The sequence below is a fragment of the Hemicordylus capensis genome, chromosome 1, assembly GCF_027244095.1.
Source record: "Hemicordylus capensis ecotype Gifberg chromosome 1, rHemCap1.1.pri, whole genome shotgun sequence".
In the NCBI taxonomy this organism is placed as follows: domain Eukaryota; kingdom Metazoa; phylum Chordata; class Lepidosauria; order Squamata; family Cordylidae; genus Hemicordylus; species Hemicordylus capensis.
In genome coordinates, this window is record NC_069657.1 from 127,946,584 (window position 1) to 127,961,141 (window position 14,558).

Consider the following 14,558-nt stretch of genomic DNA (forward strand, 5'->3'; position numbering starts at 1 on the left):
TTAAACATGGTTAGTCAAGAAGGTACATTTTAACCAGCATCCTCTTTCTTCCCTTGCTGCTTAGGAGGAGAACAGAGAGGAAAGGGAGAAGGGCATAGTTCTTGCTTGAGGAGATGGTGGCTCCTCCCTGCTCTGTGAGCGAAGAAAGAGGAGAAGCTAATAGCTTCCAGGGACAAAAATAGGGACATGAGGATTGTTGGGGGTCAGAGGAATCAACCTGTACAACCACCAGAAAAGAAGAGTGAAGAGGAAAGAGGTCTGCTGTTCTTCCTTTTCTTTTTGCTTCCTCTCCAGCCCCATATGCAGTTCAAAGAGTTGGAGAGAAGATTCACTTGAGGTGCCCCAGGCCTTCAAACCTCCCCTTGCCATGCTCTTGCTGCATGTGCGGAACTACCATTAGGCAAGGGGAGACAGTTGTCTGGGGGCCCCACTGCTTCAGGGGGCCCCCCAGGGATACCTCACATGACTCCCCATTGCCCCCTGCCCAGCCCCAAGGCCCCTCAGCCACTTGCCCTGTTTGCCTTCTCTCCTGCTTGTCCTCCTGGCCAGCAATGGAAGCAGCAGACAAGCTGCAAAGAGCTCCTTTTCTCCCCGCCTCTCAGCTGATTGGCGGGTGGGCGGGGCTTCCAGGGAGGCCTCCGTGTAGGCCTCAGTGAAGCCTGAACTGGAGTAGGCTAGGCTTTCAGGGAGGCCCCAACTTTCAAGCAAGCAAGCAAGGAAGGAAGGAGGCAGGCAGGCAGAGCAGACCTTCTGCCCAGCCCAGCATTTGCCAGGTAGAATATGAACTCCTTTTTGTGGTCAAACCCGCCCCCCGCCCCCCCCCACCATATATAGGGATCTGCTTGCCATAGGGCTTTGATATGGGTGGGGGAGAGACTGAGAAGGCTGAGACTGAGACTGAGACTCTTTAATTTAAACAGCTTGGAAAATTTGCTGGCTTAAAAAACTATCTTACAAGCCCTTAAAAGAAAAACTAAAAAAAAAAAAAAATCTTAAAAGAAAAACTATCTTAAAAGCTTGTTTCATGGCAGAAAATTACAAAAAACGTCTGGAACAATATTATATTTATTTTATTCATTCATCCTCTATAATAAAGAGCCAGGGTGTGCGCCCGTGTCTCTGTGCCCGTGTCTTTCTCAGCTGTTCTGGGCATGCGCGGAGCGCATGCCCAGAACATCCGAGAAAGATACTGCCGCAGGTACCAGGCGGCCATGTTGGCTCCTGGTCCGGGAGAAGGAGAAGAGGGGACCGGGGAGCAGAGGCAGCACCGGCGGGTCCAGCCCAGCCGCGGGGATAGGAGAGGCGGCAGCGTGTCTGGCCCGCCCGCCAAAAAGAACAGGGGCAGTGGCGGCCGCAGGGAAGGGAAAGACGCCGGGGGCGGGCGGCCATGAGAAGTGCAGCTGAAGCCAGGAAAAGAAGGAGCTGGAACAAAAAAGGAGCGAACGGGGGGCGGGGGCGGGAAGGAGCAGAGAGGCAAGGCAGGGAAGCGAAGCGCGCGCTGCGCATCCTCCTCGGAGCCTGAAGAAAAAGAGTTGGGGGGGGGGATTGGCGGAGCGCCTCCCACCCAGGACTGCACATCGGCTCTCCTGCGGTGCTCACCTCCCTAGAGCCGGTCCCTCCCTAGAGCCGCTTTAGACCGTGAGGCTGGCCATGGTGCTGGGTTTGTAGCTGCTCCCTCTCTGCTCTGGCTGTGCTGGATGGGAGGGAGGAAGGGAAGGGGTGGGGAGGAATCTGCTTCCTTGCCAGCCCCGCCCAGCATGTGATCGCGGAGATCAATGGGTCCGGCAACGGCAGGCATGCGGGCGAGCTTGCACCGGAGCAGCCCGACCCTGTTTGTGCGGCCGCAGCATGGAGGGGACCGGGGAGGGCGGAGGCGGCAGCGGCAGAACTTTACATAAACATTAACACTTACAAAGTCAAACTATAAAAGATGTAACGGAGACACAGCTCTAACAGACATATCTACACAACCCAACTAGCGCCTGTTATTTTAACAGGCTTAAAAATACTAGTTCATTTATAAATGCACTTATTGAATTTGTTCAAAATTCTGAGAAAACCTACATAGGCTCACACGGCATGGTTGAGAGTCTCCTTTGCTAATCTGCAGCGAGGGTCCCATTTCAATAATTAGTGGTTCTAGTATGTTCTAGGCATTAAAAGTAGCACAAATATATAGTACTCAATGTATATCACTATATATTGTGAAGTGTGTGTGTGTGTGTGTATTCAGTGAAATGTATTTCTAGGCAGCATACTTTTTTGAAATATCAGACTTAAATCCTTGGGGGCCTGGGGTATGAGGCGGCCCTGGACTTTTTTGGGGGGGGCGCATTTTAAAATCCCATCTCTGGGCCCACTCCAACCTTGCTACGCCCCTGTCCTGCTGGTTTTCCCACCCTGGCAGAGGTCAGGCTGCCTGGACATGCTTGAAAAGTCATCATTTAATGTATTTAACCGACTTTTATCCCACCATTCCCAGTTACTAAACAGACATAAGGTAGATAATACATCAAGTATACTGACAATAATAAAATCAATTGCTCAACTGTTGGCTCATATGGCAGTAAAAATGTTCCTATATCCGGCCTCTGATCTTCCTGCTCATGCTTCCCCTTGAGGATTAGGGTCAAGCCCTATATTGGGACAAGCGCACAACTGCCACTTGTATATGTGTGCTTTTTTTTCCAAAAAAAGCTAACAGTATGCACTGGAGTGGGGGAGAGGAGCCTTAATTCAGATCAGAACCATGGTATGGGTTGGGGAAAATAGGGATGTGGCGGTGGGCCGGCCGCCGGGAATTGGCAGGCGGGAGGAGGTGGCTGGCTGGCTTTCCGGCAGGCCTGCCAGTCAGAAACCACGGGCAGGCTGGTGGTGAGAAGAAGTGGGCTGCCAGGAGCAGGTGGTGGCGGTGGGCTGGCCTGGCCGGTGGGGGAAAGCATGGGGGTGGGGGAGGGGAAGGGGAAGAAGCGGGCCGGCAGATGCCCTGTGCTCAGCCCAGCTAGTTTTTATTTATTGCTTACATTTTTAAATCAAGACCATGGTTAGAGCAAAGGGTTAAAACTCTCCTCACCATGTCATAACACCAGCCAGATAAGCATCCCTTATATTTGCATTATTTAGCATTTAAAATATTATACAAGCAAGCATCAACGGCACATGTTTCAGAAAGTGTGGGTTGGCTCTCAGATGAACTGTGATGTGCTCCCAGAGAAGTTCTCTAAACCCCAGAGGAAATGATGTTGCCAAAGCAGTATTACCATTCTGGCAGGCAGAGCCTTTCAGCCAAGCAACCACTTCCTCACTGTCGCTCTGCACAGACATCTGGCCAAAAAGTCCCACTAGCACGATGCATGCAGCCACTGCAAGGATCACCCTTTATCCAGTCCCGCATTTTACTATATACACTGTGCTATAAGCCCTTGCCCTCCCATCACTTACCATGATAACAGCCACCACAATGGCAGCAATACCAATCAAGTACAGCTTTCCAGAGAACAGCTCATCAATTTTGTTGTAACAGCTGTAGTCCTACAATAGAAATAATACATGTAAATAGGTGAATGTCCGGTATGTCAGCATATCTTCCCGCCTCCATCAAATGGCATAATCCAGGGCTGCACAACTTCGGCCCTCCAGCTGTTTCTGGACTACAACTCCCATAATCTCCAGGCACAATGGCCAACAGTTAGGTATGATGGTAGTCCCAACGTCTGCAGGAGGACAAATGTTGTACAGCCCTGGTATACCTATTAGGAAAGTTATGGATAAAGTATACACAATTCCAATCAGACCCCTAATCTCAAACCAATTCACCAGTATTAGGGGAATTACTATTTTCCAGTTTGGCCAGAAAATCATAATTTGCTACATTCAGCACTCAGTCTGCAGTTCTGCAGCCCAAGGTTCAAATTCTCCTCTCCCAATAGAAGCTTAAGATTTGAAGCACACACAGGGAGGGCGGGGGGAGGGATAGCATTGGGCTACATACTTGTTCCTTTTTTGTGGTGCTATGTTCCACTTAACTGCAATGTAGCATGTTCTTTATAGAAAGCCCCCAAACTGACTAGTTTATAACAGTGGCCTTTACTCAATAATTCCACCTTCCCTCCTCCAGGCCTCCTGAACCATTCTGTGGAAGATGGAAGGAAAGTTGCTATTTCAGAGTTTGTGTTTGAAGCACATCTGGTTTCTAACTGATTTAAACAAAACCCTCCCTGGGCAGTAAAACAGATGAACTGATTCAGTTTATAATTTTAATAAAGCTGAACATTTTCTGGTGAGGAAGAAATGAATCCTGTGATGCCTTTGCTCCTGCAATTCAGTGTTTTTCAAAGATGCTTATGTGAACTAGATGTTTCATAGGATGTTTTTAGGATCTAAGTTTCTCTTGCTTCTCAGGCACAAGGATTAGTGAAGGTTAATTATAAGTTTGAGTTCAAGTTACAATAGATCAAGGAAGAAGCAGTAAACAAATGCGTACATGTGACTACTAACTGTGTATTAAGAGAGGGCTGGAATGCCGACATGTTCCTCTGAGCAGGGGCATAGCAAGGTTGGAGTGGGGCCATAGACAAGATTTTAAAATGGGCCCTGCCCTCACTGAAGCTCAGCTCATGAGGCACAGAAATCTTAAATGAGGCTGAATAGTGGTAACAAAAAGCATAGTAGAATTTATATATAACACACCTATGTGCCACAACCGAACATAATCCTAAATTATTTTTTTAAAGGTTTTGAAAATTGTGGACAATGCAAGTCATTTAATGGTACTAGAGAAAGACATGCTGTTCTGGTAGCTCCAGGTCTTAACAAACACATGAGTTTCGGAGGATAAATACAACTGAAGGAAGCCCGGGCGGGTGCATGGCTGGGGGAGTCAGTCATGTGACTTGCCTCTGGGCCCCCCCCCAAGGCAGTGGGACCCCAGGCAACTGTCTCCCCTTGCCCTATTATAGTTACGCTCCTGCCTCTATGTTATAGTTTTGTATAGTCACGAGAAACTTAGGATAAAAAAAAGTGGGGGGCAATCCAAATCCAGAGTCAGGTTGCCTCTGGGCTTCCTCTTTTCTTATCTTACCATTTGTAAGTAAGCACAGTTGTCCCTTGCCAACTATGAGGGTTCCATTCCTAGAAAAACTTGCGGTTGGCGAATTCACAGTTGACAAGGCATTAAAACCAAAGGGAAAGAGGAGGTTAGGGGAATCGCGGTCGCAAAAGACTGAAAAAAGTTAAAAATAGAAAAAGCCGCCCCCTGACCCCTGGAAATCACCCCTGAACTCCCCCTAACCACCCCATGACCCCTGAAACCCCCCCCTCAAATTTCCAAAAAATCTCACCAAACTGCAGATACTCAGGTTGGCGAGACCTGCCACAATTTCCCAGTTGCGGACACTTAAATCCGCAATTGGGAAACCTGTGGTTGGTGAGGGACAACTGTACAAGCTTGTTGAATTATACTCCTTGAAATAGTTTTTTTCCCCATAAAACCCCCTGTGTAATCAATGCTATGTTTTGTTGTCTTAAGCTGTGCCTATTTATGTGCCTATATATGCTGAACTAGAAAGTATACAAGTAAACTAGTATTTTTATAGAAGTTTTTCTCTCAGGAATTTATCTTTAAATATTGTCATTACAATACCTCATGAGGAAAATTTACTCATATGTGATGTAATTTCTGGATTGAAGCCTTGCACACAACCGTTTCCTGGTAGGGTTTACAGCTAACCAAAATACTGGGGTGTAAAGAGTTATTCAGAGGCAATCACAATACACTACCTCTGTAGGTTGGTGGCAGCAGCAAAAGCTGGGCATTACTGTTGCAGGAATGTTTAAGAAGAATTTGGTAACATGTGCCTCCGAGTATATGATGAATATACTGTGTACAGTTCGAGTTGCTGCACCTTAGGAAGGTTATTGTCAGTTGGAAAAGTTGCAGAGAAGGGTAACCAAGATAGTCAGGGGGTTGGAGCAACTCCTTTAGAAGGAAATACTACAATGTTTGGGTCTTTTTTGTTTAGAAAAACGATGGGTAAGGTGGGACATAACAGAGATTATGCACAGTGTGGATAAAGAAGAGAGAGAGAAGTTTCTCTATCATATAATATTAGAACCCAGGGTCATTCATTGAAGCTAATGCAGGACAGACAAAAGCAAGTACTTCTTTACACAATGTGTAAAACTTTGGAATTCACTGCTGTCAGATGTGGTGATGGCCACCAATCTGGATGGTTTTAAAAGGGGATCAGATGGATTCATGGAGAATATGTTTATCGACCACTTAGCCTTGGTAGCTATATACTTCTATCATTATCAGAAGTGGCATGCTCCTGAACACCAGGTGATAGGGAGCACAAAGGAGGGGACCGCTGTCTTCTTTTCCTCACTTGTGGGCTTCCCAGGTGCACCTGATTGGCTGCTGTGTAGGAAGGATGATGGACTAGATGGGCTTTGGCTTGATCCAATAGGGATTTACTTATGTTCTCATGGGTGTGTGTGTGTGTGTGTGTGTGCTAAAAAGAACCCAAATCTATTTTTAAAAAATCCTGTATAGTCTGAGACACTTCATGGTTCTTGGGACTGATACATACATTATTAAAAGCAATACAAATAGTTACATGCCAAATTGTACTGGCAGACATTCTAAAAGACTGACATTATGCAACATTATCCATTTATAAAATCAGCTGAATGAATTTCAATCCTTGGGAGAGATAAGTAATTCAGTTTTGTAGTACAAGTTTACTTTAACTGGGATTTTGGGGGTGGGGAGTAGCAGCTATCCCACAGAAGTGGCTAGTGGTAAAAGCTAAGCACTGAGACTCGCTGTACTCTCCCATCCTCAACCTTCCCAAGTCTTGCTGTACAGAAAAACTCAAGCATCAAAGACCATGGCTGTAACATGGGAATGTTTGTCTTACATCTTTAAGAATACCCAAGACGCTGAAATCCTTGGGGCAGACCTCGGGATCCATTCCCAGAATGACTGCAGATTCTAGGGAAGTTGGTCCACAGCATTTTAGCTGTAAGCAAAGAAAAGGCAGACAAAAAACAGTCAACAACAGGCATTTCTTTCCAAAGTTTTCAACTTACTTACTTTCAGTGGGCCACCTATAGCCTCCCCCTTCTAGATTTTGACACAAATGTAGTGCAATGGTCACTCAGTTACCCCTGATAACTGAGCAGAAAGACAATTTTAAAAGTGGTGATTCTTATATTTAGCAGGGCGAGTGCAGCTGGCCCTATCCAACTGCAGCACAGCATCCCAGCATCCCTCCAGTAGCTGTTGCTGGTATCTACTTTATGTTTCTTTTTAGATTGTGAACCCTTGGGGACAGGGGGACATCTTATTTATGTATTATTTATTTTTCTATGTACAGAGCTGTGAGAACTTTGGTTGAAGAGCATTATATAATATTCATAGTAGTAGTAGGGTAATCACTAGGGATGTGCAAAAAATTTCGGGCACAGAACGATCTGTGCCCGAAACGAACAATTTCGGGTGATTCGGGGCCGAACCGAATCACCCCCGATGCCCCCCAAATTTTTTCGGGCACGAGCCGAATCACCCGAATTTCGGGCACAAAAAATTCGGGTGATTCGGTTCATGGTTGACTTTTGGCGATTTTTAAAAGTTTTAGTGACTTTGGGGCAGTTCGGGGGCATAGCATGGGATTTGGGCAAAAGGAGTGGGGTGGGGTGGTAGTGCCTAATGGGTGCAGGCTACCACCCCAATTTCAGGGGGATTGGGCAAAGGGCTGATTTTTGGTTGATTTCTGAAAATTTCATGTCTTTGGGGCAGATTGGGGCATATTGGGGCAGAAAGTGGGGGCTGGGGCAGAATAGTGGGGTGGGGTGGTAGTGCCTCATGGGTGCAGGCTACCACCCCAATTTCAGGGGGTTTGGACAAAGGGGTGATTTTTTGAGAATTTTTGAAGTTTTGGTGACTTTGGGGCAGTTTGGGGGCAGAAAGTGGATCTGCCCCAAAATAGTGGGGTGGGGTGGTAGTGCCTCATGGGTGGAGGCTACCACACCAATTTCAGGGGGATTGGGCAGAGGGCTGATTTTTTGAGAATTTTTGAAGTTTGGGTGTCTTTGGGGCAGATTGGGGGCAGAAAGTGGATCTGCCCCAAAGGAGTGGGGTGGGCTGGTAGATAGTGCCTGATGGCTGGAGGCTACCACCCATCCCCAATTTAAGAGTGATAGGGCAGAGGGGTGAATTATGGTGAATTTATTTGTATGAGGTTTGTCTTCATAAGGTGAAGTGTGCTAAATTGATTACTTCCTCATATTATTCATAGTAAAGGAAAGTGTGAAAAAGTGAAAGTGGGGTCATGAGAGTTGTTTAATTGAAAAAAATCTCATTTGCTATGATATCTATCATAGCAAATGAGATTTTTTTCAATTAAACAACTCTCATGACCCCACTTTCACTTTTTCACACTTTCCTTTACTATGAATAATATGAGGAAGTAATCAATTTAGCACACTTCACCTTATGAAGACAAACCTCATACAAATAAATTCACCATAATTCACCCCTCTGCCCTATCACTCTTAAATTGGGGATGGGTGGTAGCCTCCAGCCATCAGGCACTATCTACCAGCCCACCCCACTCCTTTGGGGCAGATCCACTTTCTGCCCCCAATCTGCCCCAAAGACACCCAAACTTCAAAAATTCTCAAAAAATCAGCCCTCTGCCCAATCCCCCTGAAATTGGTGTGGTAGCCTCCACCCATGAGGCACTACCACCCCACCCCACTATTTTGGGGCAGATCCACTTTCTGCCCCCAAACTGCCCCAAAGTCACCAAAACTTCAAAAATTCTCAAAAAATCACCCCTTTGTCCAAACCCCCTGAAATTGGGGTGGTAGCCTGCACCCATGAGGCACTACCACCCCACCCCACTATTCTGCCCCAGCCCCCACTTTCTGCCCCAATATGCCCCAATCTGCCCCAAAGACATGAAATTTTCAGAAATCAACCAAAAATCAGCCCTTTGCCCAATCCCCCTGAAATTGGGGTGGTAGCCTGCACCCATTAGGCACTACCACCCCACCCCACTCCTTTTGCCCAAATCCCATGCTATGCCCCCGAACTGCCCCAAAGTCACTAAAACTTTAAAAATTCACAAAAAATCAGGACTTTGCCCAATCCCCCTGAAATTGGGGTGGTAGACTCTACCCATTGGGCACTACCACCCCACCCCAAAATTTTGCCCCTGGGCCCCTTTTTACCCCCCGAATCGATTCGGATTCGGATTAAATCCGAATCCGAACCGAATCAAGGGTGATTCGGGTGACCCAGATTCGGGCACAAAACAGAATGGGGGTGATTCGGCTCGGGTCCGAGCCGAATCACCCGAAAATCCGAATTGCACACCCCTAGTAATCACCGAGGCATTAGTCTTAATGTTCCTGAACAATTACCAACAATTACCAAATTGCACTGCAACAAGTTAGCCCAAGGAAATTCATTTAAAGCATTTCTCCACTTCCAGAAACTTCCAGGGGAAGAAGGAATCACTCAGCCCCACCCCACTGACCCACCACAGCTGGGATAAGGTGCTTCAGTAATAATGTCTAAATATCTGTGCCCTTATCTACGATCGAGAGTACGCAACATACAAAGGCAGAGGGGAGATGGGTTGTAACAGGCATCTAATAGCATCCAAGCAAGGAGGAAAATCTTGTCCTATTTCTCTCTGTACTTGAAATCTTGAAAGGCTGGTTTTCATGACCATTAAAAACGAGGGCGGGCTACTCAGATTTTCATGATAATCAGAACCAGCAGAGCAACCTAGCTTCTGTACCAGGTTTTTACTGAGGGTAGAGCAGAGAGCCCCCGCTACCTTGCTCCTCCAGTCATCAGAACCCACACACTGCTTTTACTCAGCCACTGGTACCCAGCATACCCACACAGCAACCAGAGAGAGCTGTGCCTACAGTGGCCACCATCAATGGATGCACTAGCCTGCAAAGCACACTATGATCCCGAAGCTGAAGCAGCTTTACAGGGCTTCATCCGCCTTCCGCTCCTTCTTGGCCTTAAGATGGGCAGTCACTGACATCGCGAGGCTTTCCCAGTCTGCTGGCAGCACAAAGCATGCTGGGAAGAACCTGGGAAGGCCCTTTGAGAACCTTCAGTGGAGGAGCGGGGATTGGAGCCTAGGAATGCAGCACAGCTCAGAGTCCTTGCCAGCTGTGATCATGTGTTTGGTGGGTATGCAGAGTCCAGCTGAGGAGGTGATAATGATGGGGTAGCAACTTGGCTTGGTCCCTACCCACTTCCAAATGGTTGTGTGAACAGCCCCTTTGAACAATGGCTGGAGAGTGGCAAGCCTATACTGAAAGAGAACCTTAATTCTGAAATGTTGCAGGGGAAGTATCTTATTTCTTATTTAAGAGCTTTATCAAAGACCAACAGATATTAGCCTCCCACCACCTTTTATTTTTTTAGCCGGATCACACATCATGTTATCAATGTGTTATTATGAAAAGCAAAAGTGGCACTGATTCCGTGGAACTCATTTCTTGACATTCCTACTTGAGATTTATTTATTTTTTTTAAAAATTAATGTTGCAGACCTGGACTAGGTTATTCCAGTTCCCACCCACCCACCCCCCTTTGATGGTATTTGGGGACTTGAAACTTGCATTGTCTTTTGTGCATCTTGCCTATTGGTCTCAACCCAACTATTCAAGAGCAATTCTGGGAGAAGCCACCAGTTCTTCAGCACCAAAGGGGAAGGTCTTTTTTTAAAATGAGGGCTTGTTTTACAGTGGAACATAATAGTACAAAGGCATTTCTTAAAGCTGGCAACAAGCTTGTTGCTTGAAGGTTCTGTTTAATTCCCTATAGAGTGCACTGCACAGCTTACCGTTTCATGGAAGGTTTTCACAACGGCTTTTGCCTTGTTTGCTGTGTTCTCATCTTTTTCCTTTGTTTGGAGCAATGCCTGGTCATAGAATTGTTTGATGTCTTTGGCAATCTGCAAAGGAGCCAGAGAAAGTGCAAATAGATAAATATTATAGTTATAACAAAACACCACAAAATATTCAATGGAAGTGTTAAAAAGCACAACTGATTATAAACTAAATTGGGATAAAGGAGTCTTCCAAGTACTGGCCTTGCAGGTCCTAAGCAAGGGTGACAATATTGTTAAAAGATCTCTCTCTCTCTCCCCCCCCCCAAGCAGTTGTTCCTGATGATTAATTCCTAAGAGCACTACCAAGAGGATGCTCTTACAGAGAGAATGAGGCTAGAACTATGTTAACAGTCAGTTTGCATATCTAAAGGCCCAGCTGCTTTCTCTCCATTGCAAAGGGGGACCAGGAGGGGACAATTTGCAGGAGGCAAGCGGCTGGTAGAAGGCTGAACAGAAACTCAGTTAAGCATTCAAGACAGATGCATATCAAATGTAGTCTGCTGAGTAACAAGGTAGTGGACAGGCCAGTACTAGAATGTGCCATATTCCCCTAAAAGGAACAGGTGGTCAGTTTGGGGGGCACTCAGAGTGCCCCCCAAACTGATCACTTGTTTCTTTTAGGGAAGTATGAAACATTCCAGTACCGGCCACTCCCAGGTGGGAACTATAGCAGAAGTACCAGATTCAACTGGTATTCTAACTGTGCCTCTTCCTGAAAAAGAAAAGGAGTTTGCTGCTGTTGTGCATGTCCTGATAACCTCTCAACAGGACTATTTTAATGCACTTTGTGAAGGGGTACGTTTCAAGACTATTCAGAAACTTGAGCTGGTCCAGAACAGAGCAGTACAACTTGTACCCAAGGCTAGCTGCATGGAGCACATCACGGCAGAGCATATCACATCACATCATAATCAGAGGGGTGGGTGGGGTAGTAAGACTGGTGTGGGCCCTGGGGCAAGAGATGACGTTAGGCCGCTGACCCCACCCTTAGTGAGCCTTCCTACCCCCACCTCCCAAGCCCAGGGGTGCCTGCCTCCGAGAGCAGAGGGAGGCTGCCTGTGTTTCTCCAAGCAGTTTTGAGAGCTGCCAGTAGCAGCAGCAGAATATTTCATCCGCTCTCAGAGACAGCTGCTGCCAGCTCCTGAAATAGCATGGAAAAGTATGGGCAACCTCCTCCCACTCGGAACAGGTTGCCATGGCTTTTGCTGCCTCTGCCACCAGCTCCAGAAACAGTGGGAAGAAGAATGGGCACCCTTCCCCTAATCTCAGAGGCAGTGGAGGTGGGTACAGGGCTGCACTTTGGGGTTGGGGGAGGCAGGGTCCCAGATATACTGGCAGGTTTTCTGAATCCTCCATTATCACTGCATGCCTGTGGTGGGCGCAACCTGGGGAAAATTTGGCATGAATGTTTTAAAACTAAATTAACTGCCTGTGTAGATGCAGACATAATCAATCAATGGGGGAAACAACAAACTTGTTTTGAGTAGGAACTAAAGCTTGCTCTAGCTTGGCATAGTTGAGATCTGTTTCCACCTTGACACAAATCCACCTTTCAAAGCAATGTTTGTCTGTTCTTTGATGGTGCTCACAAGCCTTCTCCTTTCCTCCCCTTTAGAACTTCTTCCCCAAGGGTCTCCACAAGCATGCAGTAGTAGAAATCCCTTGGGAGGAGAATGAATTTTGCAGAAATGTATGAGGTAGGGGTGGAAGACAGCAAAGCAGAAGAGTAAGGGCCAGGCAGATTGTTATTCTGCAAAGTGAGAACTAGTGTGTGGAGTTCCACAAGGTTCCATACTGTCCCCAATGCTCTTCAACATCTACATGAAACCATTGGGAGAGATTATCAGAAGGTTTGGTGTAGGGTGCTATCAATATGCTGACGACCCCCAGATCTACTTCTCAATGTCAACCTCATCAGGAAGTGGCATATTTTCCCTAAACGCCTGCCTGGAGGTGCTAATGGGCTGCATGATGGATAACAAACTGAAGTTGAATCCAAATAAGATTGAGGTGCTGACTGTGGGGGGTTGGGACCCGAGAGATGGTTTAGATCTGCCTGTTCTGGATGGGGTTACACTCCCCCTGAAAGATCAGGTACGTAGCTTGGGAGTGCTCTTGGACCCAAAGCTCTCCCTGGTTTCTCAGGTTGATGCACTAGCCAGGAGCACTTTTTATCAGCTTTGGCTTGTATGTCAGCTATGTCCATTTCTGGAGGTAAATTACCTTAAAACAGTGGTACATATGCTGCTAACTTCCAGGCTTGACTACTGTAATGCACTCTACATGCCTTTGTACGTAGTCCAGAAACTATAATTGGTACAGAATGCGGCAGCCAGATTGGTCTCTGGGACAACATAACACCGATTTTAAGAGAACTGCACTGGCTGCCAATATGTTTCTGGATGAAATATGAAGTGTTGGTTATTACCTATAAAGTCCTTAATGGCTTGGGCCCAGGGTATTTAAGTGAGTGCCTTCTTTGTCATGAACCCTGCCCTGTTACAATCTTCTGGAGAGGTCCGGTTACGGTTGCTGCCAGCTCATTTGGTGGCTACAGGGGCTGGGCTTTCTCTGTGGCTGCCTAGGGCTTTGGAATATGCTCCCTGTTGAAATAAGAGCATCTCCTTCTATGTGTGTTTTCAGGAAGACTCACCTGTTTTTGCAGAATTTTAATTTAATTTAATTAATTTTAATAATTTTTAATAACTGTTTTATGAGATTGTTTTTATTGTGTTTTGTGGATTTTAATCTGTGACTTTTTAGATTGTTTTAAATTTTGTACACTGCCTAGAAATGTACATACCAGACGGTATATAAAACATGATAAATAAATGGGGGAAAGGCCCCCAGTAAATCATAGGAATTGTAGCCTGACAGAGCAGAGACCATGTGCTGCAACTAGTGGTGCAATTGACAGATTAGAGGAGCTGACCGAGTCCATCAAGTGGACCTGGCATTAGCAGCCCAACAGGTGGTGAGGGGGAGGGCAGAGCACCCCAGGGAATTCTAGTGGGGGGGCCTGAGCCCTTCTACCCCCCCCCCATATGTTTACGCCCATGCACCACACCAGTACTTTATTGTTGATTACCAGATAAATCCCTATGCTAAATTCAAAACACCAATTGAATCTTTAACTTTCTATAAGGCATGGGGTGTAGGATATTTGAGATGGTGTCTTCTCCCATATAGATCTCTGTGTTTTGAGAGCTGGCATTGAGGCCTGTTTGTACCTACCATCACCTTATTTTATTAATTTGACAACAAGTGCTTCCAATCATGTGGGGGACAGGGGGACTAGGTACCAGACTAAAGGTAAAGTGTGCCGTCAAGTCGATGTCAACTCCTGCCGACCACAGAGCCCTGTGGATTTTCCTTGGTAGAATACAGCAGGGGTTGACCATTGCCATCTCCTGTGTAGTATGAGATGATGCCTTTCAGCACTTTCCTATATCACGGCTGCCCGATACAGGCATCTCCCATAGTCTGGGAAACATACCAGTGGGGAGTCAAACCGGCAACCTCTGGCTTGCTAGTCAAGTCATTTCCCCACTGCGCCATTAGGTGGCTAGGTACCAGGCTAGGTACAGTGAAATTGACAAGAATGAAATTAGGCTACGGGATGGAAGGACA

The 14,558-nt window shown here is 46.5% G+C and overlaps 1 protein-coding gene across 1 annotated transcript in view; it reads right to left on the reverse strand.

Moving 5' to 3' along the window:
- The window catches only part of CD81 (CD81 molecule), a 112,262-nt gene that overhangs the window by 6,254 nt on the left and 91,450 nt on the right, over positions 1 to 14,558 (reverse strand). The window contains exons 5-7 of the mRNA XM_053246771.1: positions 10,881 to 10,991; positions 6,921 to 7,022; positions 3,442 to 3,531 (exon numbers count right to left, since the gene is read on the reverse strand). Coding sequence (XP_053102746.1) covers positions 3,442 to 3,531; positions 6,921 to 7,022; positions 10,881 to 10,991 — 303 coding nt within the window. The remainder of the gene's footprint in view (positions 1 to 3,441; positions 3,532 to 6,920; positions 7,023 to 10,880; positions 10,992 to 14,558) is intronic.